General features: G+C 55.1%; 2 protein-coding genes across 3 annotated transcripts in view; both read right to left on the reverse strand.

The window, feature by feature from the left end:
• Window positions 1–4877: 4877 nt before the first annotated feature.
• On the reverse strand, window positions 4878–12180 carry ABTB1 (ankyrin repeat and BTB domain containing 1). Of its 2 annotated transcripts, none has more exons than XM_047850670.1 (12): window positions 12023–12180; window positions 10734–10796; window positions 10590–10645; window positions 9411–9555; window positions 9105–9264; window positions 8966–9011; window positions 8507–8623; window positions 8303–8421; window positions 7940–8038; window positions 7666–7833; window positions 5566–5766; window positions 4878–5486 (listed from the first exon to the last, which is right to left on the reverse strand). In XM_047850670.1, the coding sequence occupies exons 1-12, from the start codon at window positions 12076–12078 to the stop codon at window positions 5280–5282; spliced, it is 1437 nt and encodes a 478-aa protein (XP_047706626.1). In that variant the 5' UTR covers window positions 12079–12180; the 3' UTR covers window positions 4878–5279. The 2 variants fall into 2 exon arrangements, with proteins under 2 accessions (XP_047706626.1, XP_047706627.1); XM_047850671.1 differs by having other exon boundaries at window positions 10769–10796; window positions 12023–12177.
• Window positions 12181–12618: 438 nt separating this feature from the next.
• Window positions 12619–26590, reverse strand: part of PODXL2 (podocalyxin like 2) — a 39579-nt gene continuing 25607 nt past the window's right edge. Inside the window, exons 5-8 of the mRNA XM_047850669.1 lie at window positions 16395–16551; window positions 15780–15841; window positions 13303–13482; window positions 12619–12833 (exon numbers count right to left, since the gene is read on the reverse strand). Of these exons, the coding sequence (XP_047706625.1) occupies window positions 12621–12833; window positions 13303–13482; window positions 15780–15841; window positions 16395–16551 (612 nt within the window). The 3' untranslated portion in view covers window positions 12619–12620. The remainder of the gene's footprint in view (window positions 12834–13302; window positions 13483–15779; window positions 15842–16394; window positions 16552–26590) is intronic.

Consider the following 26590-nt stretch of genomic DNA (forward strand, 5'->3'; position numbering starts at 1 on the left):
AATACCTGTCCAATGAGGGAGGGAAGGCAGGCTGCAGCAGGCACCTGGGGCTGCCCCCAAAATGACAGAGGGCCACAAACCTGCCAGCCAGTCCAGTGCTTCCCAGCTGTGGGGCAGGAAAAGGGACAATGAGAGCACAGGGGACCAGCCCAGAGGCAGCCCTGCAGGAAAGCAGAAAGAGGAACAGGAGTGGGGTGCACCGGTCCTGTGGCGAGGGGGCTCAGGGCAGGGCTTGGTGGGGGGAGCTCAGGTTGGCACGCACAGCAGCAGCCAACCAAGGCTAGTGTGATGAAGGGGTCCACCGGGGTGGGTGTAGCATCAGGACTAGCCACAGGGAGCCCTGACGGGGGAGAGGGGGGTGCCAGTGGAACACACTGCCTGGGGAGCAGGGTGCCCGTCAGGCTGTGGCCTCAGGTAGAGGACACGGCCATGATCAGAATGGAGGCTAGCAGGGAGGAGCAGCAGCCTGGCCTCTTTCTCCTCCCACCTTCCCCTCTCTCTGCCGGGGAAGCGTTGAGCATGTGGCCCTTGGTCCAAGGTGGCTGCTGCAGCTCCTGCCACTGCGTCCTCATTCCAGCCCACTGGAGGGGAAGAAAGGAAAGGGACAGGCATGCACCTTTCAGGAAACAAATCAGAGACTGCGTTGTCTCAGATCACATCCAGAACCCGGTGGCTCAGCCACAGCCAAATTCATGGGAGGCTGGGAGGCGAGCCAGGTTGCCCTCCGAACAGGACAGGCTGGTATCAGGGGGAGACAGCTGGCTGTGCCCGAGAACCAAGTGTGTGCACTGAGGCTTGCAAGGATGGGATGCCCAGGGTCAGCATCTGCCAACAGGGGGGTGAGAATGAGCTAGAGGTGAGGCAGGGCCCCAACTAAGGCGGGCACAGTGTGGACACAGAAGGGCAGACTGAATCAGTGGCTACTGAAGAGGTAAAACCTACAAGGTTTTATGACCCTTCAGGGCCAAAGGATCCAGAGGGAACTAAGGAACGCAGGCACATCTCCAAAACGCTACAGATAAGAAAAGCTTACAAAGGAGGCTCCACGTTGCTCCTGTTACATCTTCCAGGAGAGAACGGAAATTCACATCGGGTGAGCGGCCACTCCTGATGGGAGCTTCCTCATAGGCACTCCAGTTTCTCCACGAGCTTTGGGTGGTTGGTAGTGTTGCTCTCTAGGTAAGGCGGGGTGGGGCGCCTGGGTAGCTCAGTCGGGTGAGCATCTGACTTCAGCTCAGGTCACGAACTCGGGAGTTCATGAGTTTGAGCTCCGTGTCGGGCTCGCTGCTGTCTGCCTGGAGCCTACTTCGGATCCACTGTCCCCACCCCCCCACCCCCCACCACCACCTTCCCCTGCTTGCACGCACGCTCTTTCTCTCGCAAAAATAAACATAATAAAAATAGACTGGTAAGGAAGCCGGCTCTGTGGGACTCAGTGATTTGCTCTAAGCCAGTAACTGAGCTCCAGCCCAGGTGTCTGGGACCCAGGTGCAGGATACCCCAGCACCTCTAGGGGAAGGAAGGCAGGTGACAAAGCCCCAGGTGCAGAGTGCCAATGCAATGCTCAGCTTCTACCAGGCCTGGTATTGCCTGACGGTGGCCTCCTGTGCGGAGGCAGAAACTCCCAGGAGCCCGAGGGCCCCAGAAGTCCCTCCTTCTGAGGCCTGCCGGTCAGACTTTTCCCAAGTGAGACATCTTTTTTGCCTTCAATGTGCCTGCCCCTGGTCATGGCAAGAGCATTCCTAACCATGATGCCAGTGCCCTGATGGCAGCCCAGCCCAACCTGGGTGCTGCGGCCCGCTGCGGTCACATGGGAGATGAAGGGCTGTGCAGTTTTCCAGGGAGAGGTAACAGCATATGCAAAGCCGTTGCTCTCTTTTTTTAAATTTTATTTGTTTTTCAGGTGGGGAAGGTTTTATAGCATGGATGAAAAAAACATTTTGTATTGTCATCACAGACTTGCCTCACGTAATGACTGTTTGGGTCGGGACAGGACCAGGGAGAGGCCAGCCGAGGCACTTGCCCCGGGCACAATGTAAACGGGCCCCAAGAATCTTATAATACACAAGATACGTTAATACTTTTAATGTGATTTAAAAAATCAAAAGTAATGGTAGGGGCGCCCGGGGGGCTCTGTCGGTTGAGCGTCCAGCTTCGGCTCAGGTCATGACCTCACGGCTCGTGGGTTCGAGCCCCGTGCCGGGCTCGCTGCTGTGAGCACGGAGCCCACTTTGGATCCTCTGCCCCCCCACCCCAGCCCCTCCCCACCTATCAAAAATGAACAAACATGAAAGAAAAAGTAACGTAAAACAAACTCATGATGCACCAAACAGCAGCATTTCAAATAAAGAGAGGGTGAGGATGACTTATGTTGATTCCAGCTCCAGCAGCACTCAGCACAGCACCTTGCCGATCCCGCCTCCACCCCTGCCCGCCAGTGCTCCTGTCTCTTGCTGGGGGTGCACCGGGCCGCCCCTACATCACATCTTACGTACAAGCTCTCTGTTGCTTTTCCAGCGTTGTTTATTTTGTCTGTGCCCAGCTGATCTATGCTTCCCTCTGTGAGAAAAGCGGGGAATATCCCGAATGGGGACAGAATGCATATATTCCCCGATAGATTTGATGGAAATAGTTTTCCATTCAGCAGGAATGAATTGAAGTTGTTAGGGGAGGGACAGATGTGCTTCTGAATCGTAAATGTAGCACAGCCACACTCTGAGCACAGCACAGACATCACAGGAGAGCCTCAACCCTCAGTCTGTGTTTCTGAGCCCGGGCTTGTGGGGAACACCCCAAGGCAGGCTGAAAGGCCCCCGCATTTCCCCTTGTGGACAGAGGCTGTCCCGAGCATCCTTACGGCCAAGGGAAGTTCTGCGACACCCGCTTTGTCACTTCCTTCCCCGCTTGGCTCGCTGAGGCCGTCCTTCCTCCTTGGTTCCTGTTTGTCTGCAATGCCACACCGAACGCCTTTGTACACAAAGCCTTTCTCCTCCTCAGACCACAAGTATCGGGGAAAATGTCGAAGGGGTGACTGAGCTGGGGAATGCCTAAGGCCCTGCTGCTGAGGGGACCTCAGCCCCGGGGAAGGTGACTGTCCTGACCCCAATGGCGCCCCTCCCCATTCTTGCTCTGTCAGTGAGCTGCTAAGGTATCACTTCCAGAGGCTTCCCTTTAAATCCTACTCTTAGGGGTGCCTGGCTGGCTCAGTCGGTTAAGCGTCTGACTTTGGCTCAGGTCATGATCTCGCAGTTTCTAATTCTCTCTCTGTCTCTCTCTCTGCCCCTCCCCTGCTCGTGCTCTCTCAAAAATAAACATTAAAAAAAATTTTAAATCTCCTCACGTATATTTTTACTTAAATTTGTTATAAAACAAACACAATTTCAAATAACAGCTGTAAAAAAGATGGGTTCGGTAAACGAGTTCATTTTTGTCCCTAGTATCTATTTAAAAAAGGCATCGTAATGTAAAAAATTATTTTACTGCTTAAATCTCTTACCACATACCTTGGCACGCAAAGAGTTAGTGTGTGGTCCAAGGTGGGACCTGTGGCTCTTAGGCCACCGGGCTGGCACCGCCCTTCCTGAGTGCCCAGGGCAATCAGAGTGACTTTGCTAAGCTGCAAGCGGCCTCCTGCCACTCCCTCCACACCTTGGGTGGAGCCCAGCATGTAAACACCACCACCAGCTCACTGCCCAGGCCTTCACGAGTAGCAGTAACTCGCTTTTAATGCCCCCAGCAAGAAAGGAGGCAACTATCAGAGTCATCCCAATTTACAGCTGGGCAAACTGAGGCACAGAGCTATGACCAGGCATAAGAGGCAGAACCAGGGTGGGAACTCTGGCCCCAGGAGGCCTGGGCTCCGGTCATGCTGACCCCTCACCCCATCTCATCTGGGGCCTTTTCAGGCTCCCAGGCCCTTGCCCAAACCCTGCCCTCCACCCAGCAGGCCCCGCTGTCCACTTAGCAGGTACTCCTTCCCCTCCCACATGCTGATCACCTCCCTGCCTGCTGGCTACCTTGTTCAACTGACTCGTCCAACCTTATAGCTTCCCCCACACGACCAACACGGCACACCAAAATGGATGAAATGCACTGGAGAGAGAAAAAGTCCCAGAAGTTCTGGAAATGTGAAGAGTAAAGAGGCACAAAGGGCAGGGAGGGCCAGGACACCTGCCCCTGCTCCCCAGGCAGAATGGGGCAGGCCTCAGGGTGCTCACTGCCTGGTCCTCGGGGCCCAAGGGATCATGGGGACAGCTTGCAGGGCATTCAGAGAAGGCCCCCTCTGACATCCCTGATAATGTCACAGACCCTGTGGGAGAGGCCAGGAGGCCTCCCCAGGAAGGAGGCTGGCCCTGGGCCGAGGGAGGTAGGGGTGCGTCCTCAGCCCCTCCTGGCGCAAGGCTCCCCACAGCCAGCAGCCGGCAGCCGGCGAGTAGGGTCCCTGGGCCTCCTCCCACCCCTTCCACTTGGATGCTCGATAAATGAGCGCTAGGAGTGTCTGGGGCACAGGCCGCTCTTGCCCGGTCCAGGGGGAAGCAGCCTCTGCGGTCAGGCGATCAGCCTTCCCACTAAACCTCCCCCGGGACCCTGGGGTCAGACCTCACCACGAGGAGCCCGAGGCGAAAGCTGTGCCCGACAGGAGTGCGACCACTGGAGAGGCTGGGCCCGGCTGCGAGATCTCAGGGCCCCCACAGAGAAGGGCCGCCTACTCAGACCCACAGACGCAGGCGCCCCCGGCCCCCAAGGAGCCCTCGCTGGGCACCCAGGCCTTCTAGCCTGGATAAGGGGGTCCACATGCAGAGCTCCTCCCTGGCGCTCCCCAACTCCTGCTCCTGGGCTCCCCCCACCCCCCACCGACACAGGCTGGGGCTCCCACGGTGAATTCAAGCTTTATTGCCACACACAGACTCTCCTGCTTCCTCTGGGCCAACTCCACGCCAGGCAGAAGCCGGCTTGCTGGGCTTGGCCTGGAAGCAAACACGCCACGGCCGGAAGAGCGGGGGGAGGGAGGAGGTCTGGGGGAGGGAGGCCCTAAGAGACCCCGACCCCAGGTTTCCCTGAGTGGCGCCCAGCCCCAGGGCCTTGGGGGCTGGCTTGTGTTGCGGGAAGGGGCTCATCCTGACCCTCCTCTGGGGCCCCCAGACCTGTGGGGAGAGGGGCACCCCACCGAGCCCCCTCTGCCCCCGCCGCGCCCCCGAGGGGCCAAGAAACAGAAAGAAGAGCTGCACGTGCATGTGCGCCCACACGTGCCGCCACAGGGGGCCCTCGCCAGCCGGCAGTCAGCAGTCCAGGCCGATGGACACCAGCAAGTCCTCAAGCGCCCGCAGCCGCTGCTGTGCCTCCTCGATGGCGCTGTAGGTCTGCACCGTGCTGGCCACGTGGAAGCGGATGTCGTCCACCAGCGGGATGGAGTCCGTCTCCTGCCGGGCGGCCACGGCCGCCGCCTCCTCCCGCACGGCCTCCACGAAGTCCTCCCGCTCCACCAGCTGCGGGCAGGCCAGCTCAGGGCGACGCCAGCCGCCTGCCCGCAGCCCGCCCCACCCACCACGGCTCCCACGGGCCCACCTTCTCGATGACCTTGGCCATGTACTCGGTGCACTGGTCCTCGAGGCGCGCCAAGCGGAACAGCTTGGCCACACGCCACACGCCCACCACACTGTCCTCGTCCAGCAGCTGGGCCAGGCTGCGGCCACACAGCCGCTTCAGGCCTGGCAACAGGTACATGTCGGCCACGCTCAGCACGTCGTAGGCCGCCTCCGGGGGCAGCTGCGGAGAAAGGAGGAGTGAGGGAGGGTGTGCCCAGAGGTCACCGAGGCCACTCGGGGGGCTGGCAGCAAGGTTGGGAGCTGTTAGGGAGAGGGCGGAGAATGCAGGCAGGGCAGGGGCTCCCACCCATGCCTTGGGGTGCCCAGACCGCTGCAGGCATCCGTGGGCCTAGAGGGCTGGAGGACCTGGGGTCCCGTGCCTCGGGCAGGCCTGGAGGCTAGGTGGCAGGCAGGGCCTTAGCAGGGAAAAGAGTTCGGGTTGTGAATCACAGACCTGTGCTGTGGAATTCTAGCTGTGGGACTGCAGGCAAGTTACTTCACCTCTGTGTGCCTCAGTTTCCTCTCTGGGAGGTGAACCATGCCTGCCTCAAAAGGTTGTCGGAAAACAGAAGGTGCTATCCAAACGGAGGCACCCACGTGAAGGGTGATGGAGTTAACTCTTTCCCTGCTCTCTCCCACCCACACCTGGACCCTGTGCTGGGAGAGACCATGTGCTCAGTTCCGGTCCAGACTTTGGACAGTCACAGGGAACAGGCTGGAGACAGAGTGGGCAGGACCTCTGCTAGCACATCCCAGGCCACGCACACTGCTTACTTGGGCCAGGCACTTTCCCTGCGACACACACATCCACCTGCACAAGACCTTAAGAGAGAACAACTATGGGCATCCCTGCTTTCTAGAAGGGGGAAACTGAGGCACAGAGCAGTTCAGTAAGCAGCCTGAGATCACACAGCTTGCGAGCAGCTAACCCAGTGACAAACCAGGTTTGGAGCCCAAGTCCACACTTTGAGCCAGCCGCAAAGCTCAGGAGGGGTGGGGATGGGACAGGGTGGACCCTGGGTGGCAGGGGCCACAGAGCTGAGCTGTGCCGCAGGAGAAATGAAGCTGAGGAGGCAGGAGGAAAGGAGGCCCGGGAGGGCACTCAGGTGGAGAGGCTGGTGGGCTTAGGAATGGGGGTGCTACATGAGGCGAGCAAGCAAGGGGCTGAGGCCACAGCCCAGCTTGTCCCCCATGCCCTCCTCCTGCCCAGAGACCACCTTTCCCAGCCTGCCATGTTGGCAAGCACAGCCGCTAAGTTCTCTCCAGGGCAACATGAGAACCAGCGTGCGTGCGTGCGTGCGTGTGTGTGTGTGTGTGTGTGGCCTCCACCTGGCCTATGACAAAGACACTGCTTGCCTAGTCTTCCTCTTCCTCCTAAAACGTGAGCTGGCCTGCACACCAATCTCCAGATGCAGAGGGGAACAACACCCTGGGTGCTGCGGACCAGGTCTGGCCCACCCCGTGTTTTGTAACCAAGTGTTACTGGAACGCAGCCACACCCACTCACTTCTGCCCCAGCTCCCGGCTCCACAGGAGGGGAGAGCTCACCGGCTGGGACTGAGACCCCCTGGCACACGGCATTTACACACACACACACACACTTCTGGCCCTATCTACGGCTATTCATGTTGCCCGTATGTTAGGGATGCTCTGGGGCAACTGAAGACCCGGAGAGGCACCAAGAGAGCTGGGGACAGACATCCAGACCCCTGGGAGTGGACAGCCTCAGGGTTCCCCACTGCTGTGGTAACTCAGGGTTACTGTCCCTACCCACCCTCCCTCTGGAGAAGAGAAGGCGGGGACCCCGGAGGCTGATACTAAGTTCCAAGTGTCACGGACTCATGATACAGCTCTTGTCACTCGTTTCTGTTCTAGAACCTACCAAGGCCCCCTCAGCCTGAAAGAAAAATCCAAACATGTCCCCCACTCCGTCTCCAGCCTCACAGAAAACCAGCCCCACGGAGTCAGTCAGGACCTAGGCACTCCTTTCAGCCCACGGTGACCCGGCCTGTGGACCTGTCCTGATTCCTGACTGTCACGCCCCCAAGCCCAGCAGACGCAGCCCGCCCGAGCCCCGCACCTCTGTGTGGTCACTGTATATGTAGTAGAGAACATGGGTGAAGATGTCAGGCGAGATGCCGTGTAGGGTGATGGCCGGGAGGCCGCCTGAGGCCTCCAGCTCCTCGTTCTCTCGGAAGTGGTCGTCCAGCAGGGCCCGGAAGTAGTCGCTTCGGCCGCAGAAGAAGGCCTGGGGGAGGCTGGGCTCAGGAGGGGCCGCTGCCAGGGTCTGTGGCCAGAGAGCTGGCCGGAGACTTAAGGCAAGGGGCTGGGGGGCTGGGGGGAAGGGACGGCACCTTGTGGCAGAGAAAGCTGCAACCTTCCACCCGGAAGCAGACGTCAGGACAGCTGTTGAAACCATCGGGGAAAGGGAAGGGCAGCTCCCCGAGGTCGCCCTGGGGGATGGGAGAGAAGACACCATCAGAGCAGGGGCAACAAGGGAGAGTGGCCGGCCCCAGCCAAGAGCCTGCTTTAGCTCCGTCCTGGCGGGGTGGGCTGCTGCCCCATCTGCAGGTTTGGGGAGGGGCGACAAAGGTAACCTGGGCTCAGAAAAGGGAAGTGACTGGCCCCCGGTCACACAAAGACTGAACCCAAGCATGGGGCTCGTGTACCACGGCTCCGTGCGCACCAGGCCCGGCCCCGGGCGGCCGTGCACTTACGCGGAGCTCAGGGGGCAGGGCACAGTCGGCCAGCAGGGCCATGTCCTCCCGAAGCCGGGGGTCTGCTGGGGGGGGCTCGATGGTCAGCACCTTCACGCACGTGCCTGGCTTGGACGCCACTGTGGAGGGGAGAGCACAGCTGCAGGGAGCCCACTGACCCAGCCAGTTCCCGCCCAATGCCCCGGACCCTAAGCCTGGACGCACCGAACTCGGACACCTTCTCACACTTGGCCTCCAGGTCGCTGAGCAGATCCCACAGCTGGCACTGCTTGGCCAGGCGCTCGCAGTCACTAACATGCTCCACACCAACGTCCAGGCGACCTGGGTGCAGCGCAGGAGGCTCAGAGCCTGAGAGGGGCCGTCCACTGTCCCCCATGCTGGGACTCCTGGGTCTGCTGGCTGCCTCGGCTTTCCCATCGGGAGCCACTGCCTGAGTTCTACAGACCCCAGGACGGGTGGCAGAGGGCTCGGTTTATGGGCAGGGTGCTTCCTGAATGGATGCACAGGCTCATCGCCTCCCAGCCCACCCAGGAGGCAGCTGGAATAGCACCACACCGCAGGGGACAAGCACCAGGACGTAAAGGGTGGGCCTGAGGCCACAGCTGGGTCTGCTGCTGGACAGACACCCCCTCCCTGCCGGCCCCACGGGGCCCGGAGGCTCACCTGTGTACAGGTACTGCAGCAGGGCCCCAAAGGCCACGGGGTTGATCTGCAGGTAGACACAGCCAGGAGGGAAGGTCGGAGGTGGCCCCCTAGCACGAGCCGCCAGCCGTCCCTCTGTCCCCCCCCGGGAGGGACGCACCAGTGGGTGTCGGAGGACCACGACACTCTTGCCCTTCCATTTGGTGTCCAGCATGTTGGCAAAGTAGGTGCTGCGCGCACCCAGGACGCAGCGGTGTGCCCGGAAGGGCTTCCCGTGCACCACAAAGATCACGTCGCTGTGGATGCCTTGTTCCAGAAGCCTGCGGAGGGACAGGCAAAGGGGGTGTGCGGCACGTGCCTCCCCGCGGTCTCACCACAGCAGCCCCCGTCCCATCCTGCAGGAGAGCCCTCAGCCCCGCATGACCACCCCACGCCACACACGATCCAGCCCTGCACCCCATCTCACCGCTGCAGGAAGTCGTCGTAGTAATCCCGCCTCCTGCAAGAGGCTGTCACCTGCTTGTAATCGCGCAGGGCCCGGCGGATGGCATCGCTCAGCGCCCCATAGAGGCAGCGCTCCCCATCAAAGGTGTTGGCCTCGCAGCGGGCTCCTGGGAGCAGCCCCCGCCAGCCAGCAGGTCAGGGATTTGAACACTGCAGCTGGGACAGGGTCTGGGGGAAATCCTAATCTCCCCCCCCCCCCATCCCGCAACCTTCCCACACGTAGGGCCAAGCCCTGGAACTTGCAGCCCCTCCCAAATGACCCTGGGCCCCCTCTGACGAGAGCATCCTCTCTGCCAGGGCCTAGGCACGCAAGTACTTCCGTGGACCACAGACTACAAACAGGGCAGGCTCAGGACTGCTCCTGTTCTATGCACCAGGAACACAGCCGTAAACATACAAATCCCTGTCCTGCCTGAAGTGACACTCTAGTGGGGCAACGGACAAAAAGCAGGTTAACAAATGATGTCAGGTGCTATGAAGAAAACCAAAGCAAGACAAAGATAATGGAGGTTGCACCTGCCCACAGGGAGGTCACAGAAGGTCACCGTGTCAGTGACAACATGCAGTGACCTGAATGGCGGAGGGAGTCGGCCATGCAAAGATCTGGGAAAGGGCACTTTACGTAGGAAGAACAGCAAGTACAAAGACCCTGAGGTAGGAGCACCAGAGAGGCCAGCGCGGGTGGAAGAGTGAGCCCACAGGAGAGCCAAAGTAGGTGTGGCCAGAGGAAGACGACAGGCTGTGTGGACTGGCAAGGCATTCTAGTTTCATGCTAAACGCAAAGGGAAATCATTGGAGAAATTTTAAGCCTATTAGACTTGTTGTGAGATGGACCAGGCTGCGATATGGAGAACAGACTGTAGGTGGGGCAAGAGGGGTGGCGGGTGACCGGAGGAGGCTGGCTCTGCGGCCAGGGAGAGATGCTGTAGCCCGGCTGGGCGGTGGCAGTGGAGATGGGGAAGTGGGCAAACAGGAAAACAGGTTCTGAAGGTAGAACCAAGAGTACTGGCTGACTGGGTATGTGGAGGGGTAAAGGAAGGACAGGGCGTGAGGGCATCGGCCAATGCACACCCATGCCTTTGTGCCCCCGCACACACGCAGACCGCACGTACACGCACACAGCCCCGGCCCCTTCTCTCACCATTGGCCAGAAGATACAGTACTAGCTCCTCGTGCCCACACAGGCAGGCGTAGTACCTGAGGGAGGGAGAGGAGTACAGGAGGCAGTTATCGGGACTGAAGGCGCCCCCCACCTGCCCTGACCACCCACCCGCCCGGCACTCACAAGGGGGTGCTGTCCCACTTGTCCCGCACATTCACCTCCACGTCCCGCTGCTCCAGCAGGTACCTAGGCGGGGAGGAAGTCAAACCTGGGTCAGGACAAGTTCATGGTCTGGGAGAGGAGACCCATGGAGTTGGGAAAGAGAGAAGACATCCCTTTTGGCTGGGGGAAGTCTCCCCTAGGTGAGGGCAGATGACAAGCAGACCAGAGCAGGAAAGACATTCGAAGCAAAGGGACCAACATAGGTAGAGAGTGTATATGTGAACGCCTAAGGCAGATGCTGAGACTGCGAGCAGTAGGGACCTCTGGCCTGAAGGCATTTGGGAGCAAGGAGGCAGCGATGGGCCATCTGTTCTGCCACAGCCCTCTGGCTGCTTGGGAACCGAAGACTACATAGAGGAGACTGGAGGTAGGGAAGCCAAGGAGAAGGCTGCTGCAAGTGTCCTGGTGGTGTGGAAGCATGAAGAGAAGTGGCCAGATTCTAGAAGGCAGAAGTCAGGAGACATGGTGGCTGATGGGATGTGAGAGGTGACGGGGGTCATCATGGACTGAAGCCATCACTGAGGTCAGGCAGCCTGGGGGAGATGTCTAAGTTGGACCAGACGTGCTCTGAATTGCACTCGGCTTTGGGGGGTATCAGCTAACTCCTAGGTGAACCTGATGCTGGGGTGGGACCAGGGACACCATGGGAGTCAGCAAGCCTGGGACTAACCTAAGGGAGCTAGTGGTGGGTCAGAACTAGGGAACACGGAAGGGCCCGCTAAGAGATGTGCCTCACATCCCAACCAGGCACCCCCTCACTCCCTGCTTTATGGCGATTTCAGTGCCAGATTTGTTTTAACCGCATTTAGGAGTTTCCGAATCTCCGGGATCAGAGGTTGATTCTGGGTCCTAATTGTCCCCAGAGTGCCAGGCCCAGAGCGGATCTGTGGGATGAGCCACTTCTGGAGTCCCAGGCCCGCCCCCGGGGTTTGACCTCCGGGTCCTGAGCGCTCAGAGGACGACCCCCTCCTCTCCGCCCACTTCTCCGGAGCTCCGCGTAGCAGTCCTCTCCTCTAGGAAGCCCTCCGGGACCCCAAGGAGTAAATCACCGCCAGCACTCCGTCCCCAGCCCCGGTTCGGAAGGCTGCCGCGGCCCCCTGCTTTGCCTCTTGGGGGTAAGTCAGCTGAGGGTCGGCCGCCAGGGCTGCGGCGGCACAGGGGCGCGCGCCTGTCCCGAGCCAGTCCACTGCACGCCCCCGGGGGCGCCCCGCCCCACCCCCCGCACACTCGCAGGGCGCCGGGGTCCTCACCGCACTCGGCCCACATCCCCCTTCCTGCAGCTGGCGAAGAGATCGCTGGTGTCCATGATGCGGGTGGCTCGGACCCCGGCCGAACGACCTCAGGCGGCGGCGGCGGCGGCGGCGGCAGCGCGCCCCGGCCGGATGTAAACACACGCCGACCCCGCCCCGCTCCGCAGCGGCGCCTGGCGCCCGGAGGACCGACCTGGGCCGCGCCGCCCCGCCCCCTGCGCGCCCGCCCCGCCCCCGCCCCGCCCCGCCGCGGAGCAAGAACGAGTCCGGCAGGCAAACGGGCTGGGCCCGGCGTGGTCTCCGGGCGGCTTTAATGGGGGTCCCGGGGCGCGGCCGGGGAAGCGGGGCCGTTCCGGGACCGGCTCCTGGGGGCGCCAGACGGGGATGGGGAGGGCTGTGCCGAAACTGTTCCGTGAGTCTGTGGGAAGCGGGAGGACCCCGCACCGAGGGCCGGGCTGCGGGAGAGCGGCCGGGGCCGGGAGGGGAGGGGAGGCGCGGTTGTCCGCTCCGGATCCGCCCAGCTCGTCCCGGCGCAGTCCCAACGGGGCGAGGGTACGGCCGCGGGGTCACAGCGGGCCAGAGCTGCCGGAGGGCGCCCTCACAGGTGCGTGTCCTCCTCAAACACGTCCGAGTCCTCAGGGTCCCGCTTGCCCCCCATGAGCGCGCTCCAGCCCCCCGGGCCGTTGACGGCCCCGCCGCCGTTCAGGCTGGGCTGCTTCTCCTGCATCTCCGACTGGCTGTCGCTGGCCACGTCCAGCGTGGGGTTGTCGTGGCAGCCGTTCTCTACGAAGCGCAGCTCCTCGCCGTGGGACTGTGGCGACGGGAGAGGGACGCTGGGCAAGCGCTGTGGCCCAGGCCCCAACCCGCCTGTGACCTTGAACGAGTCACCTCACTCGCGGTTCCTTCCCTAGTGTGTGAAACCCTCCACAGGCAACCACCAGCGGACCCTCCACAGACGCCCGCTCCCTACTGTTCTGTCCCCCAAACTCCTAAAGATCCTTTGCACTAAACAACCGGTGGCCTCCCTGGTGTCATCTGAGCCCTCCCAATGGCCCCCCACTGCACCTCTAGCACCTATCACGGGGCTGCTTCCCTGCAGAGGGGGACAGGTTGGGTGCCAGGCTCCAGACAAGCAGCTTCACTCGAAGTACCCCATCCCGGGACAATCGCGGCCACCCCACCTGCACATGAGGACGACGACCTTGACCTTGTGGGGTAGTCTCCACCACAGGCCCCGCCCCCAGCCCAAGCCATCTGGCTGAACTTGACCCCATGCTCACCACGTGTTTGAGCTTGGGCAGCCGCCGCTGCCAGCAGTTATAGAGCAGGCCCAGCACGATGATGATCACACAGATGGCACCGATGACCACCAGCACCACAAAGAGCGTCCCATAGTCGCTGCGCACCTGGCTGGCCCGGGCCTGGCAGCTGCTCGTAGTGGAGTAGTTCTGGATGCCAATCTGGGGGTGGGAGGGGTCAGCTTCCTCAGCTGAGGTCCTGGGTGCCAGGGCTTCCCACAGGGCCCTGGGGTTAGGGCTCAGGCACAGGAAACAGGCTTTGAGAAGAGCTGGCATAATCCTGACTAAGCCCCCTCGGAGGCCGGGACCTGTGCTCATCTGGGAATCTAGCCCTATCTCTGCCCTATCTCCCTCTGTTCACCTGACAGCAGCCCCAAGCCTCTTGATCCCATGCCTCCATTCCCAGCCTTCCCTCACATTGCCACCATGGCTCTGCCCTGACTCTGTCCCTGCTGGGGCAGAAGTTTGGCTCCACTATGGAATCAGGTCCCTGAAACAGTCTCCACCTTGGGGATGGAGGTGTTCAGGTATCATTCTGCCCATTATGGGCTATAGACACTGTAGACTGGGATGCTGGGGACAGCCTACATCCCAGGCTATCACCAGCTCCCAGCTTCCTCCCTTTGCCCGTTAAGAGTAGTCACCACAGGCATTGAGCTGCCCAGTACCCCTGCCACAGAGCAGGCTGTCTTGGGCGGGTCTGCCTTCTTGGTCCTTGAGGTTGCTGTGCCCACACTGGGCCAGGCAAGTACTCTCTCCATAACTCCGCCTCTTGGGCAGAAAGCAGGGAAGGGGAGATGCCATCCTCATCCGATGACAGGTGCCAGGGAGAGGGTGCTGTCTACTAGCCCCCAGTGTAGAGACCTGGGAACCTCCCTTTCTGCTTTGGGCTTCCCTAAGGCAAGGCTGTCATCTCTTCCTGAGTGTCTGTGAACATCCTGCTTAGTTACAGTACTATTCTCCATTGGCTTTTGAAGTTATCAAAGATCAGTTTCTCTCAGTAGAATCACCCACCAATGACACTGCTAAATTTTCCCACTCATATACTTCCAAAAAGACACAGCATGCCTTCTGGCCAAGTCAGTCTGAACAGTGTCCAGTAAAGCTAGAACACCCAGGGGCCGGGAGAAGAGGCAGGAAGTTTGTGGGGAAAAAAAAAGATCAAGGCCAGCCCAAGTTTCCTTCCACCAGTCCCCCTGTGTTCACGAACCCAGAACTTCACACCTGGAAAGGCCCTCGGTAACCATCCAGGTAGTGAGGACAGCCTCACGGTTAAAGGCCTGGACTCTTAACATCATTCAGACCTCGTCCGAAGCCTGGCTCTGTTGCGTAGTGGCTGTGCCTTCTCAGGTGGGCCACCTCCCTTCTCTGGGCTACAGCTCTCACATACAGCACCTACAGTACTCCACAGGTACCTTATTTAATCCTGACAAGGCCTGGGGTGGCGGTGAGGGCCAAGTGAGAGAACCCAGCGGAGTCCAGCACTTAGTAAGCACTCAGTGTGCTTATCAAAAACACCCAAAACCATCACCACAACCACCTTTCCGCCTGGCATGTGATAGATAGGGAGGCAGGGCCCATGGTCACGGCCAAGTCATCTTTCACAGCTATGAAATGCTGCAGAGCCTCGGAAAAGGAGACTAATGCCAGGTCACTGGGTTCCACAGTGAGTACAAGTACTTTGGATGGAGATGAATGGTGATGGTCCTGAAGAAAGGAGGTGAGGAGCCCAAGGTGTTCCCCTTCATAAAAAGTACAAGGACCAGGAGGACCAAGGGGACCTGCCCCTCCCACAGGCCCCAGCTCTGCTCAGCCTGACGCAGGGGTAGCAGGTGGTGCAGGAGGAGAGGTTGGCCAGCCTGCCCTCCAGCCCACATCTCCAGGACTGGCCATGCAGCTGGCCAACCGCACAGGGGTCAGGGATGCCCCTCAAGATGGCAGGGCTGTCGCCCAAGTCTGAGCCCCGTGCCCACTCCCCAGCAGGCCCTCCCCCACCAGAGAGCTCCTGGCTGATGGCCTCCGGGCCGTGTTCATGCCTGTCTTTCCCCTGTGGTTTCTGAGACTGCAGCACACTCTCCCAGCCCACAAGGCCTCTGCCCAGTTCCTGGGCCAGACATGGTGTTGCTCCTGCTATCTTCCCAGAAACGCCCACTTACCAGTCCAGATCCCCCTCGGAGGTCCACTTCCCTCTGAGTCCTCTCCTGCCCCCGACCCGCTCCTGGCCCTTCCCGCCCCTGGCCGTTTCGCGAACTGTGCAGTTGTGCACACACGTGTGTACGCACTCCGTCTCTCCCACAGGAATGGCGTCTGAGGACAGCTAAAAGGAGGAGCTGCCCAGAGCAAGAGGCTGTCTTCTGCTCCTTCGCACCACGGTGCAGGTTGTCTCCTGCCCTCAGGGAAGCCAGCCCTGCTCCCAGAACTTCAAAGAACAGGAGGGGAGCGGCTCCCTGCCCTCTTACCTCCACCAGATTCCTGCGGATGTCTCCCAGCATGGAAAGGACGTCTTGAGTGGGCACCACCCCTGGGGGAAGACACCATCATCAGCACAGCCCCGGCCACTGAGGCACCCCCAGCCCCCTGGGACAGCCTCTGGCCTAAGCTTCCAGAACCTTGTTTCCCAGCTCTTGACCACACGTGGACCTCATGGTGCATGTGCTCCTATGCTTGCTTCCTGCTGGCTGACTCATTAAAAAGGACTGAGTGAATGACCGCCATGTGACAGGTGTGACACCAGGCGGTCACTCCTACAGCCCCCCAGCACTGCGTTCTGAACGTGCCCCCTCCACAGCCCCCTACCACTAAGTGTACGCCCCCCCGTGCTAAAACCACGCCTCTTCCCCTCTGGGTCCGAACTTCACACCCTCGTCTTCTCCAACTCCAGTTTGTCAATACTCCCTGAATCCTGCACTGGGGGCCCAACCACTACCACATCCTCTTATCCCAGAGGTCCACGTTCAAAGCCCCTGTCCGTGCACTCGCCCGTGGTTCTGCAGACCTTCCGTGGCCCTCAGGACATGGTGCTGGTGTAGGGCTGCCCCCCTAGGCCCTCCCTTCCATGGGCTGTCCCCTCTCACCCTGCTCGCCCACCAAGGTCATTAGAAGGTGCTGCTCCTTCTCGCTGGGCTTGCTCAGGGAGATGTGCCAGTCCCCGTGGTGGCCACTGCCGTGGCGGGGCAGCACCTCCTCCACCAGGGCCAGGAGCTGCAGCCCCCGGTGCTGCCGGAACACCTCCTACAAGGACGGAAAGAGAGCCCCACGCTCAGTGAGGGAGGGGCCCGCCTCCAGGCCCGGCCCCCATTCCAGCCCCCAGCCTCCAGCCTCCCGGTGGTCAAACTCCGGGAAAGGCCATCTGGCTGCTCCAGAGGGGACTGCTCTCGTAGCTCCGGAGACCGCTAGAGAGGCCGTGAGCGTGGCCTTCAGGCGAGACTGTGGGAACACGTAGACGCACACCCACTGGTTCCGGCAGGCATCTGGGAGCTCGCTCCTTCCAGCCTGGGCTTCTCATATGAGGAGGGCATGGGCCTGCCCAGGGACACTCACAGCTGACCTGGGAACAGATACGCTCGCACGAACAAGGACTGTGGGGAGCTTGTGAGTGGTGTGTGAAGGCCTAGGGCAGTCTGCTGGTCAGGCCTGGGGTTCGAGAGTATAGTGCGAGGGGTGAATATACCGGGGGGGGGGGGGGGGGGCGGGTCAGGGGTGCAACGGACCAAAGATGCGCACGGCCACGCAGCCACGGAACCCAGGAGGGGGGTGGTGGGGAGGGGTAACGTGCTCCTCTCTTGCCTGTCATTGCAGAGATACGGCCCAAAGCTGGGGAGTCGAGAAAGATGTCTGACCACCCTTATGGAGGCAGCGGTGACCAAAGGAACTAAAACAGACATGGTTAAAATGGTAACTCCTGGAAACAGGGCCAGGGGCAGGAGGAGGGATATAAGGAGACTTCATTCGCATTTGACACTCTCTTGTACTGCTTAGATTTTCTTCACCTCGTGTATATATAATTACATAATTAAAAACCACAAACGAGAGGCAGGCACTGGCTGGGAGCTCACTGAGTGGCGGAAACCCACGCAAGCCGCCAACCTCGCCCCATCAGGGAAAAGCCCCCCCCTCCAGGCCCTGTAGCCGCCTCCCTCGCCCAGGCTCCTCTCCAGCAGCCGTCTCCTGCCGGGACGCAGGAAATCACGGGCTGCTGCACCTGGTTTCCGTATTCCCAGCTGTTCGCTCTCTCTCCAGTGCCCTGCCTTAGAGCTTCGAGCCGGGCGTCTCGTCACACCACTCCCACGGGGCCCTGATGCTCCTATCGCCTTTCCGTGAGAGCCCCAGCTAGTGAGCCTCCCAGGTCATCGTCCTACCCTACAGGCCACCAAGGGGACTGGAGTTCCTTGTGACCATGGCAAATGGCAGGTGGAAGCCCAAGCCCTGGCACTCACCAGCCTAACAGAAAGCCAAGTTAAAGCCAAAGTTCCGAACTTGGCAGAAAACTGGTATCCGGAGCTAGCCATGAGCTGCTGAGAAAGCCCTGTTCCCCAAGCAGGTCTTACCGTCCTCATGTTCATATGCACACGCGTGGGGGGATGGGGTACACGCCTGCATCTGCCTCAGTCGCATGCATGCACTGAACCCAGCAGCCTCCCTGCTTACAAAAGGAACACACTCCTACCAGGGCAATGCCTCCCCCCTGCCACAGGCCTATGATCCCCGACATGTGTACGTTCCACGTTTTCTGTGTCCAGATGTCTGCCTGGCTTAAGCTCACAGACCTGCGATGTCCTGGTAACATCTGATGGCTATATATTTCGTGCCACTTATTTTGCAGATAGGCACTGAGTGTCAGTGGCTTAGAGAGAAAGCCCTGAATCTGGAATCAAACAAATCTGGGTTCAAATCCTGGTTCTGCCATTCACCAGCTCTGGGACCTTTAGCAAAATACTAAACCTCTCTGAGCCTCAGCCTCCCCATCTGAAAACGTGAGCATTGGTCCTAACATGATGGGCTTAATGTTAGGATTAAAAGGAAAGTACTTATTCTGTCACAGGTGCCAGGACAATTGGATAGCCCAGTATCAAGAAAAAAATTCCCTGACTCATACTTTACACTACAGTCAATTCCAGATGGATTTCAGATCTAAAGCTTTTACAAGTAAACCTAGAAAGCTATCTTCATTACCTCCGAGGAGGCAAAGATTTCTAAAATGGACCCGAAAACACTAACCATGAAGGAGAAAATTGGTAAGTTGGACTATTTTATGATCAATTTTTTTTTTTTTTTTTTTGAGACAGAGAGAGAGAGAGCATGAACGGAGGAGGGGCAGAGAGAGAGGGAGACACAGAATCGGAAGCAGGCCCCAGGCTCCCAGCCGGCAGCCCAGAGCCTGGTGCGGGGCTCGAACTCACGGACCGCAAGATCGTGACCTGAGTCGAAGTCGGACGCTTAACCGACTGAGCCCCCCAGGCGCCCCTTATGGTCAAGTTTTTAAAAATTAAGAGCTCCCGTGGGCGCCTGGATGGCTCAATCGGTTAAGTTTCCGACTGCGGCGCAGGTCGTGATCTTGCAGCTCGTGGGTTCGAGCCCGCGTCACGCTCTGTGCTGACAGCTCAGAGCCTGGAGCTTGCTTTGCATTCTGTGTCTCCCCTTCTCTCTGCCCCTCCCCTGCTCGCACTCTGTCCCTTTCTCAAAAATAACTAAACATTTAAAAAATTAAAAAAAAAAAACACTTCCGTTTATCAGAAGGTACTATTAAGAGAGAAAAAAGGTGGGGCGCCTGGGTGGCTCAGTCAGTTAAGCGACTGGTTTCGGCTGAGGTAATGATCTCACGGTTCGTGAGTTTGAGCTCTGCGTCAGGCTCTGTGCTGACAGCTCAGCACAGATTCTGTGTCTGTCTTCCTCTCTCTCTGTCTCTCCCCTGCTCACACTCTGTCTCTCAAAAAATAAACATTAAAAAAATTAATAAAAAAAGAGAGAAAAAGGCAACCCACAGAATAGTAACAGATATTTATGAGATATATGTCTCGTATATACACACACACATACACATACACACACACTTCACAGAGATCTCACATCCAGGTTATATAAATTCGGAGAAATTAATTTGAAAACGTCAAGATAACCCAATCGGATGCAATCAGCCGAAACACATATGAAAAGGTGCTCAAGTTCGTGACTCATCAGGGAAATGCAAATTAAAACCACAAAGTGACACCAGCACCCTACACACTTTGAGAAATGCCTAAAATGAAGACAATGCCAAGGCTGAGAGAGACAAGGAAGAACCAGACCTGGCACATACTGCTAGAGGCAGTATAACTGGGTACAAACGCTTTGGGAGGCTGTTGGACAGCTTCTGTTCAAGGTGGATATATACACACCATGCCCCTGCCATGCCACCATGAGAACTGTGTCCATAATGCTCCCCAAAATATGTGTCCAAGAGCAGCCACAGCAGCACATTCCCAAGAGCCCGAAGCTGGAAATTACTCAAAGGCCCAGCAACATTAGAACACATACATCAATGGGACACTATACAGAATCACGAAGGAACAAACTTCCCTACATGCAATCTAGATGAATCTCAAAAACAAAATGTTTTTGCAAAAATGCAAAAAGCCAGAAACAAAGTAACTGAATAACTCTGTTTATATACAGTTCAAAAGCATGCAAAACCAGCATACGGTTACAAGTCAAGAAAACGGTTCCCCTTGAGGGAACAGCATCTGGAAGGGGGAATGAGAAGGGCTCTGGCAGTGCTGATCATGTTCTGTGTCTTGATGTGGGTGGTGTTTATGTGAGCGTGGTCCCTTTGTGACAGTCCAACAAGCTGCACACTTATGATCTGTGCACTTTTCTGGATGTATACTGTAAGGCATTAGAGCTTTTCTTAAGGGCAATACACATGTGGGTGTAAGCTATCTACCCTGCTGACTCCTGGGTGGATGGTCCTTCCTGTACGTCACACCTTTTCTCCCACAGTAGAGACTCCAGATCCTCTGCTACCATCCAAGCACCCATTTCCAATGCCCTAAAGCTATATGCAACTCCAAATGACTGGTATGGTCCTTACGGCAAACAGAAAGGGACACATGCCCTGGCCATCAGATCATTTTGACTTGTGGCAACACAGCAGTCAGAACTGATGAACCTCCTGCTCTCCCACCTTGCTACAAACATGGAGAAACACTGGAAAAAAACACGGCAGAAACAGAGGGCACTTAAAGCCAGAAGAGTGAGCAGGTGCGGAAGCCACAGCATCAACTCCTGGGGGTCTGGGGCCCAGATAGAGGACCCTGGACCTGGACACTTGGCTTTCAATGTCCACGTGCTCTTGGCGCATGTGAGATGAAGAACTAGAGCAGAGCACCAGGATGGAGTCCGAAGTCCCCAAAGAGCAACCCTTTTGGTGAAATGGGGACTCAGAAACATTCCCAAGTTGGAGGAACTGTACAGGGTGTCTGCCCGTGTCCATGAGTAAGGGAAAAAGGTCATCCAAGATCACTTAAACACTCAGGCTTGAGGCGCCAGGGAGGCTATCGGTTAAGCCTCCAACTCCTGACTTTGGCCCAGGTCATGATGTCACCATTTGTGAGATGGAACCCCATGTCGGGCTCTGCAATGACAGTGCGGAGCCTGCTTGAGATTCTCTCTCTCCCTCTCTCTCTGCCCCTCCCCTCACTTACTCATGCACTGTCTCTCTCAAAAATAAATAAAAAAACATTAAAAAAAAAAAAACAGACTTGTACTTCACCGGGGTGTGGAGTCCAAATGTGAAGTTCTTTGTGTTATAAAGATCCAAGCCAAGAACTAAGATGAAAGCTGACCCGGGGCCCCTGGAACTCCCACAGTCTCCCTGAAACCACTTTGTTGGAACTCTTTCACAACCCAGGGTTGAAGAGGAGATCACAATAATAAATGGTGACCCAGAAAGAGAGTAAAATACAAAGCCACAAGCAGAACCGACATCCCAGGATGCCGTCCGTGTTACTAAAACAAAAGGAAAATAATTATTAATAACAAAATTAATATACTTACAACAATTCAGAAAATGAAGGAACAGAAGCCATAATGAAAGAAGGGAACAAAATGAAGAACAAAGGGAGGGATTTGGAACCAAGGAGAAATTCTTAACATACAAAACAGTTATCTATATTAAAGATTCAATGGATGGATCAAACAGAAGATTAGACACTGCTGGAAGAGAGTTATTAATTTGGAAGATAGAGCTAGGAAATCACTCAGAATGCATCAGGGAGGGGCGCCAGGGTGGCTAAGTCGGTTGGGTGTCTGACTCTTGATTTCAGCTCAGGTCATGGGATGGAGCCCCGCACTGGGCTCTGCACTAAACACGGAGCCAGCTTGGGATTCTCTCTCTCTCTCCCCCTCTGTCCCTCTCCCCAGCCATGCTCTCACTCTCTCCAAAATAAATAAAATGGAAAAAGAAGAATGCATCAGAGATATTTTAAAGAGAGAAACCATGAAAGTGTTAAGAGACGTAGTAGACAGAAAAATAAGGCCCAATAAACTTGTAACGAGAATGAGAGAGAAATGGGAAATTGGTAATATGTATCAAACTGCATGTGCAATCCCACTTCTGGGAATTTATTCTGAAGATACATCCCAACAGCACAAAAATACATACAAGGTTAGTCAAGGCAGCCTTGTAAGCAATTGCAGAATACTGGAAACCACCCAGATGCCCACACAAGGGAAATTTAATGAATAATCTATAATACACATACATAACGGAGTATTATTCAGTTGTAAAAATAAAATGATTGAGAATAATCTCCGTGGGCTAACATAAAGTGGTTTCCAGAATATACTGTTAAGCAAGAAAAGTAAAATGCAAAAAAATAATGTTATAGATTGAGTTGTGTCCACCGCCCCCCACCCCCAATAAATTCATATGTTGAAGTCCTAATGCGTGGTACCTCAGAATGTGACTATGTTTGGAGACAGGGTGTTTCCAGAGGTAATTAAGTTAAAATGAGGTCATTAGGGTGGCCCTATCCAATCCGATAGTGACTTTACAAGAGGAGGAGATTGAGGACACAGACACACACAGAGGGAAAACTGTGTGAAAACACAGGGAGAAGACGGCCATCTGCTAGCCAAGTAGAGAGACTTCAGGAGAAACCAATCCTGCCAGCACCTTAATCTTGGACTTCCAGCCTCCAGAATAGTGAAGGAATAAATTTATGTGTTTAAGCCATCCAGTGTAGTACTCTGTTATGACAGCCCTATCAAGCTAATAAAAATATAAATACTCTGCTACCTTCCCTGCAAGAAAAAATGGAAAAAATTCTACATCTATCTGTTTATTTCTATAAAAAGAAACCGAGGAAGGATAACCAGAAACTAATGAGATTGGTTACCTAGAAGGAGTGGGTGGGAATGAAGGCAAGAGGTAATGGGGGAGAGGGGGGTTTCTCTAAGCATACATTTTTGTGTCCCTTAGATGTTTAGAACCACATTAATGCTTTACATACTCAAAAATACAATTAAATCAACAAGGATGGGGGATCCAAAATTGAATACAAACAGAAACAAAGAAACCTAATCATATTTCAAATGCATAACTACACCAAAAGGGGGGAAAAAAAAACTAAATTAATTTCGGAATCATCCAAAGACCAAAGAAACTTGCAAGCAGACGCTGAAGTTTACTTATCAGCAGGTTTGCTTTTGCATCAGCGTGGGTTAAAAATCCTGCAACCGCTTGTGTATTCTAGAACTGAAGAAATGAGTACATACATTGGGGATGTTGGGAGTGAGGTTTCCGTCGGTGAAGGAAGATACTTCTGTGGAACAGAAGAAGGCTGGGAAGAGCCAGTGGTCCTGGATTAGAACTGGAACATTGGGACGGTAAGCAATCGAAGTTATCACTGTAAATATGTGTGAATACAGAAGTAAACACATATGTACATGTGCACATGTATTATGTATATCTGTGTCTACCGAGAAAAAATACAGATAATTCTCTCTCAGGGCCTCTAAAAAGGCCAAGAAGCAATGATAGCCCAGTAGCCATGAGCACACTGGGAGCCCGGATCTTATTTCTGAATACCTTTCCTCTTCAAAAGGAACCAGGGCTCCCTGAAGAAAGGGCCAATTCCAGGGTAGGGCAGAGAGAGTACAGGACAGCCTGAAACATCTAGTAAGTACGTCCGTGGTGTGCACTCAGCAATTCAGGGGCCTCAGACACAGGATCAACTCCTCTCCAGCCGTTTCTGTCTCTAGGCCTTCGCGATCCAGTCCTTTGTGCTGAAGAGCTCTTTCAGGGCCCTCACCGAAGGATGGTTGGTACCACCCCCCCCCCCCAACACCTCTCGTCCTGGTGCCTCGAGGCTTCTTTCTGTTGTGCAGAGCAACAGGTCAGTTCCCTGCACCACTACCGAGGATTTTCTTTTGCCTTCCAGAACCCAAAGACCGTACCTCTCAGTTTACTACTTTATCCTTCTGCTCCTCTCTTGGATTTTTCTCCACAGGCTCCTTTCTAGTTGCCTCTGCATGGACCATCTGTGATATTGTAGGTCACGTAAAAGAAGCTGTATGTCTACACTGCTTATTTCGCAATCTTGCGGATCAAATTCCTGACACTGAAGCTTTACCTTGCAAGACTTTCTCTGAGAGGCTGTCAGCACTTTCCTCCCTATCTTTTTCTCAGGATGTGTTCTCTGCAGAGCTCCATCATTTTTACGTGCATGACTCCAATTACTTTTCATTGAATCCTTGATGTTTCATTCCAGATTAAAGACTAAAACATGAAAACTAAATGCAATGCCTTGTTCCGGGTGAGACCCTGGACCCCTGGTGAAATCTAAGAAAGGTCTACAAATTATACTTGTGCATCAGTCAGTGTTAACGCCCCGATTGATAGTTGTGCTGTGGTAAGCTGAAGGACCAGACTTGCTCTGAAGACACACATACTCAGGTATCGAGAGGGAAGGACAAAAGGCAACAATGCCATCAACTTACTCTCAAATGGTTTGAAAAAATGTTAAGAGGTGGTGAATCTGGCTGAAAGATACATGGGATTTCTTTGTATAAGTCTTCTGAGGTTATCTCAAAATAAAAAGCTATAAAAAAAGAACAGGAGAAAATTAAAGACGTTCCTCACACTAATGAAGGCCAATAGAGATATGTCCTTGCAGAAAGAGCTGCTAACGGGTATATTTCAGGAAGAAGGTGGTTAAATTCAGAAGAAAGGAATGGGGATGTGAAAAGACGTGCAAGCAAAGAAACGAATAAATATATTGATAAAGCAAACAAGCACTGTTAATAATAGTGACTAATGCTCAATAACAGTCATCGTCAGAGAAATGAAAATCAAACCCATAATGAAATTCTACCTCACACCCATTAGGATGGCCACTATTGAGGGGCGCCTGGGTGGCTCAGTCGGTAAAGCATCTGACTTCGGCTCAGGTCATGATCTCATGGTTGGTGAGTTCGAACCCTGTGTCAGGCTCTGTGCTGACAGTGTGGAGCCTGGAGCCTACTTCAGATTCTGTATCTCCCCCTGTCTCTGCTCCTCCCCTGCTTGTGCTCTGTCTTTCTCTCTCTCAAAAATAAACAGTTAAAAAACTTAAAAAAGGATGGCCCCTATTCAAAAAAATAAAAAGAAAGAAAGAAAGAAACAGAAAACAGGAAGGTCTGAGTCAGTTGAGCATCAGATGCTCAGTCAGTTGAGCATCCAACTCTTGGTTTCGGCTCAGGTCATGATCTCACGGTTGATGAGTTTGAACCCTGCGTCAGGCTCTGTGCTCTGTGCTCTCTCTCTCTCTCTCTGCCCCTCTCCCATTCTTGTTCTCTCTCTCTCTCTCCCTCTCTCTCAAAATAAATACACTTAAAAAAACAAAACAAAACAGAAAACAAGTGTTGGTGACGATGTGGAGAAACTGGAACATTTGTCCACTGCTGGTGGGAACGTAAAATGGTTCAGTCACTATGGAAGACAGTACCAAGGTTTCTTAAGAAATCAAAAATAGAGTCACCATATGATCCAGCAATTCCATTTCTGGGTATATATATATATATATATATACCCCAAATCATTGAAAACAGGGTCTCAAAGAGATATTTGTATATTCATGTTCACAGCGGCATTATTCACAGTAGCCAAGATGGGGGAGCTACCCAAATATCCACTGGCGGATGAACGGATAAACCAAACGTGGTCTATACATACCATGGAATGTTATTCAGACTCAGAAAGGAAGGAAATTCTGACACAGGCTACAACATGAATGGACCTTGAGAACATTCTGCTGAGAGAAACAAGCCAGTCACAGAAGGACAAGTACTGTATGATTCCACTTATAAGATGCACTTAGTCAATTTCTTAGAGACAGAAAGTAGGGTGGTGGTTGCTGGGGGTCTGGGAGAGTGGTTAACGGGGACAGAGTTTAGTTTTGCGCGATGAAACACTCTGGAGATCTGTTTCACAACAGTGGTAACGTACTTAACACCGCAGTACCCTAAAAATGGTTAAGATGATAAATTTTACGTTAGATTTTTTTTTTTTTACCACAATAAAAATATCCATCACTGGGGTGCCTGGGTGGCTCAGTCGGTGAAGCATTCAACTCTTGGTTTTGGCTCAGGTCGTGATCTCACAGTTCGTGAGTTTGAGCCCTGCGTAGGGCTCCATGCTGACAGGTTGGAGCCTGCTTGGGAATCTCTCTCTCTCTCTCTCTCTCTCTCTAAATAAACAGACTTAAAAAAATAAAATAAAATCTTAGAAAAAAACACATCATAAAAAATACGAATGGCTAATTAGGTGGAGATTAAATGAGAAAGACTAACAAGGCAAAAACAGGGAAAGCAGAATGAAAGCATTTTTATAGGGGAGTCTAGGTGGCTCAGTCGGTGAAGCATTCGACTCTTGGTTTCGGCTCAAGTCATGACCTTGCAGCTTCATGAGTTCGAGCCCTGCATCAGTTTCTGCGCAGACAGAGCAGAGTCTGCTTGGGATTCTCTCTCTCTCTGCCCCTTCCCCACTTGTGCTGTCTCGGTCTCTCTCAAAATAAATAAATAAAACTTTAAAAATATTGAAAAAAAAAAGGAAGCATTTTTATATATGTATGTGTTGTTTGGAAAGAGGAGAGACATTATCTTTAGACTTTATTATTCAAATATGCACACACAAAATTTAATGGCCTCAAGTACCCATACTGTGGTCTCTAAGTACCGTATTTCAATAAAACGAATGAGGGCTTAGAGAAATGTTGATTTCATGTCTAGGGAGGGAAAGTACGAGATGAGCCTG

This window comes from Prionailurus viverrinus, chromosome A2, assembly GCF_022837055.1.
Source record: "Prionailurus viverrinus isolate Anna chromosome A2, UM_Priviv_1.0, whole genome shotgun sequence".
Lineage (NCBI taxonomy): Eukaryota > Metazoa > Chordata > Mammalia > Carnivora > Felidae > Prionailurus > Prionailurus viverrinus.

Coding starts and splice junctions, on each gene's coding strand:
- ABTB1 (XM_047850670.1), bottom strand. CDS start 12,078: ATGGACACCAGCGATCTCTTCGCCAGCTGCAGGAAGGGGGATGTGGGC. Junction 9,265..9,410: donor TACGACGACTTCCTGCAGCG/GTGAGATGGGGT, acceptor GTCCCTCCGCAG/GCTTCTGGAACAAGGCATCC. Junction 5,767..7,665: donor TATACAGTGACCACACAGAG/GTGCGGGGCTCG, acceptor CTTTCTCCGCAG/CTGCCCCCGGAGGCGGCCTA.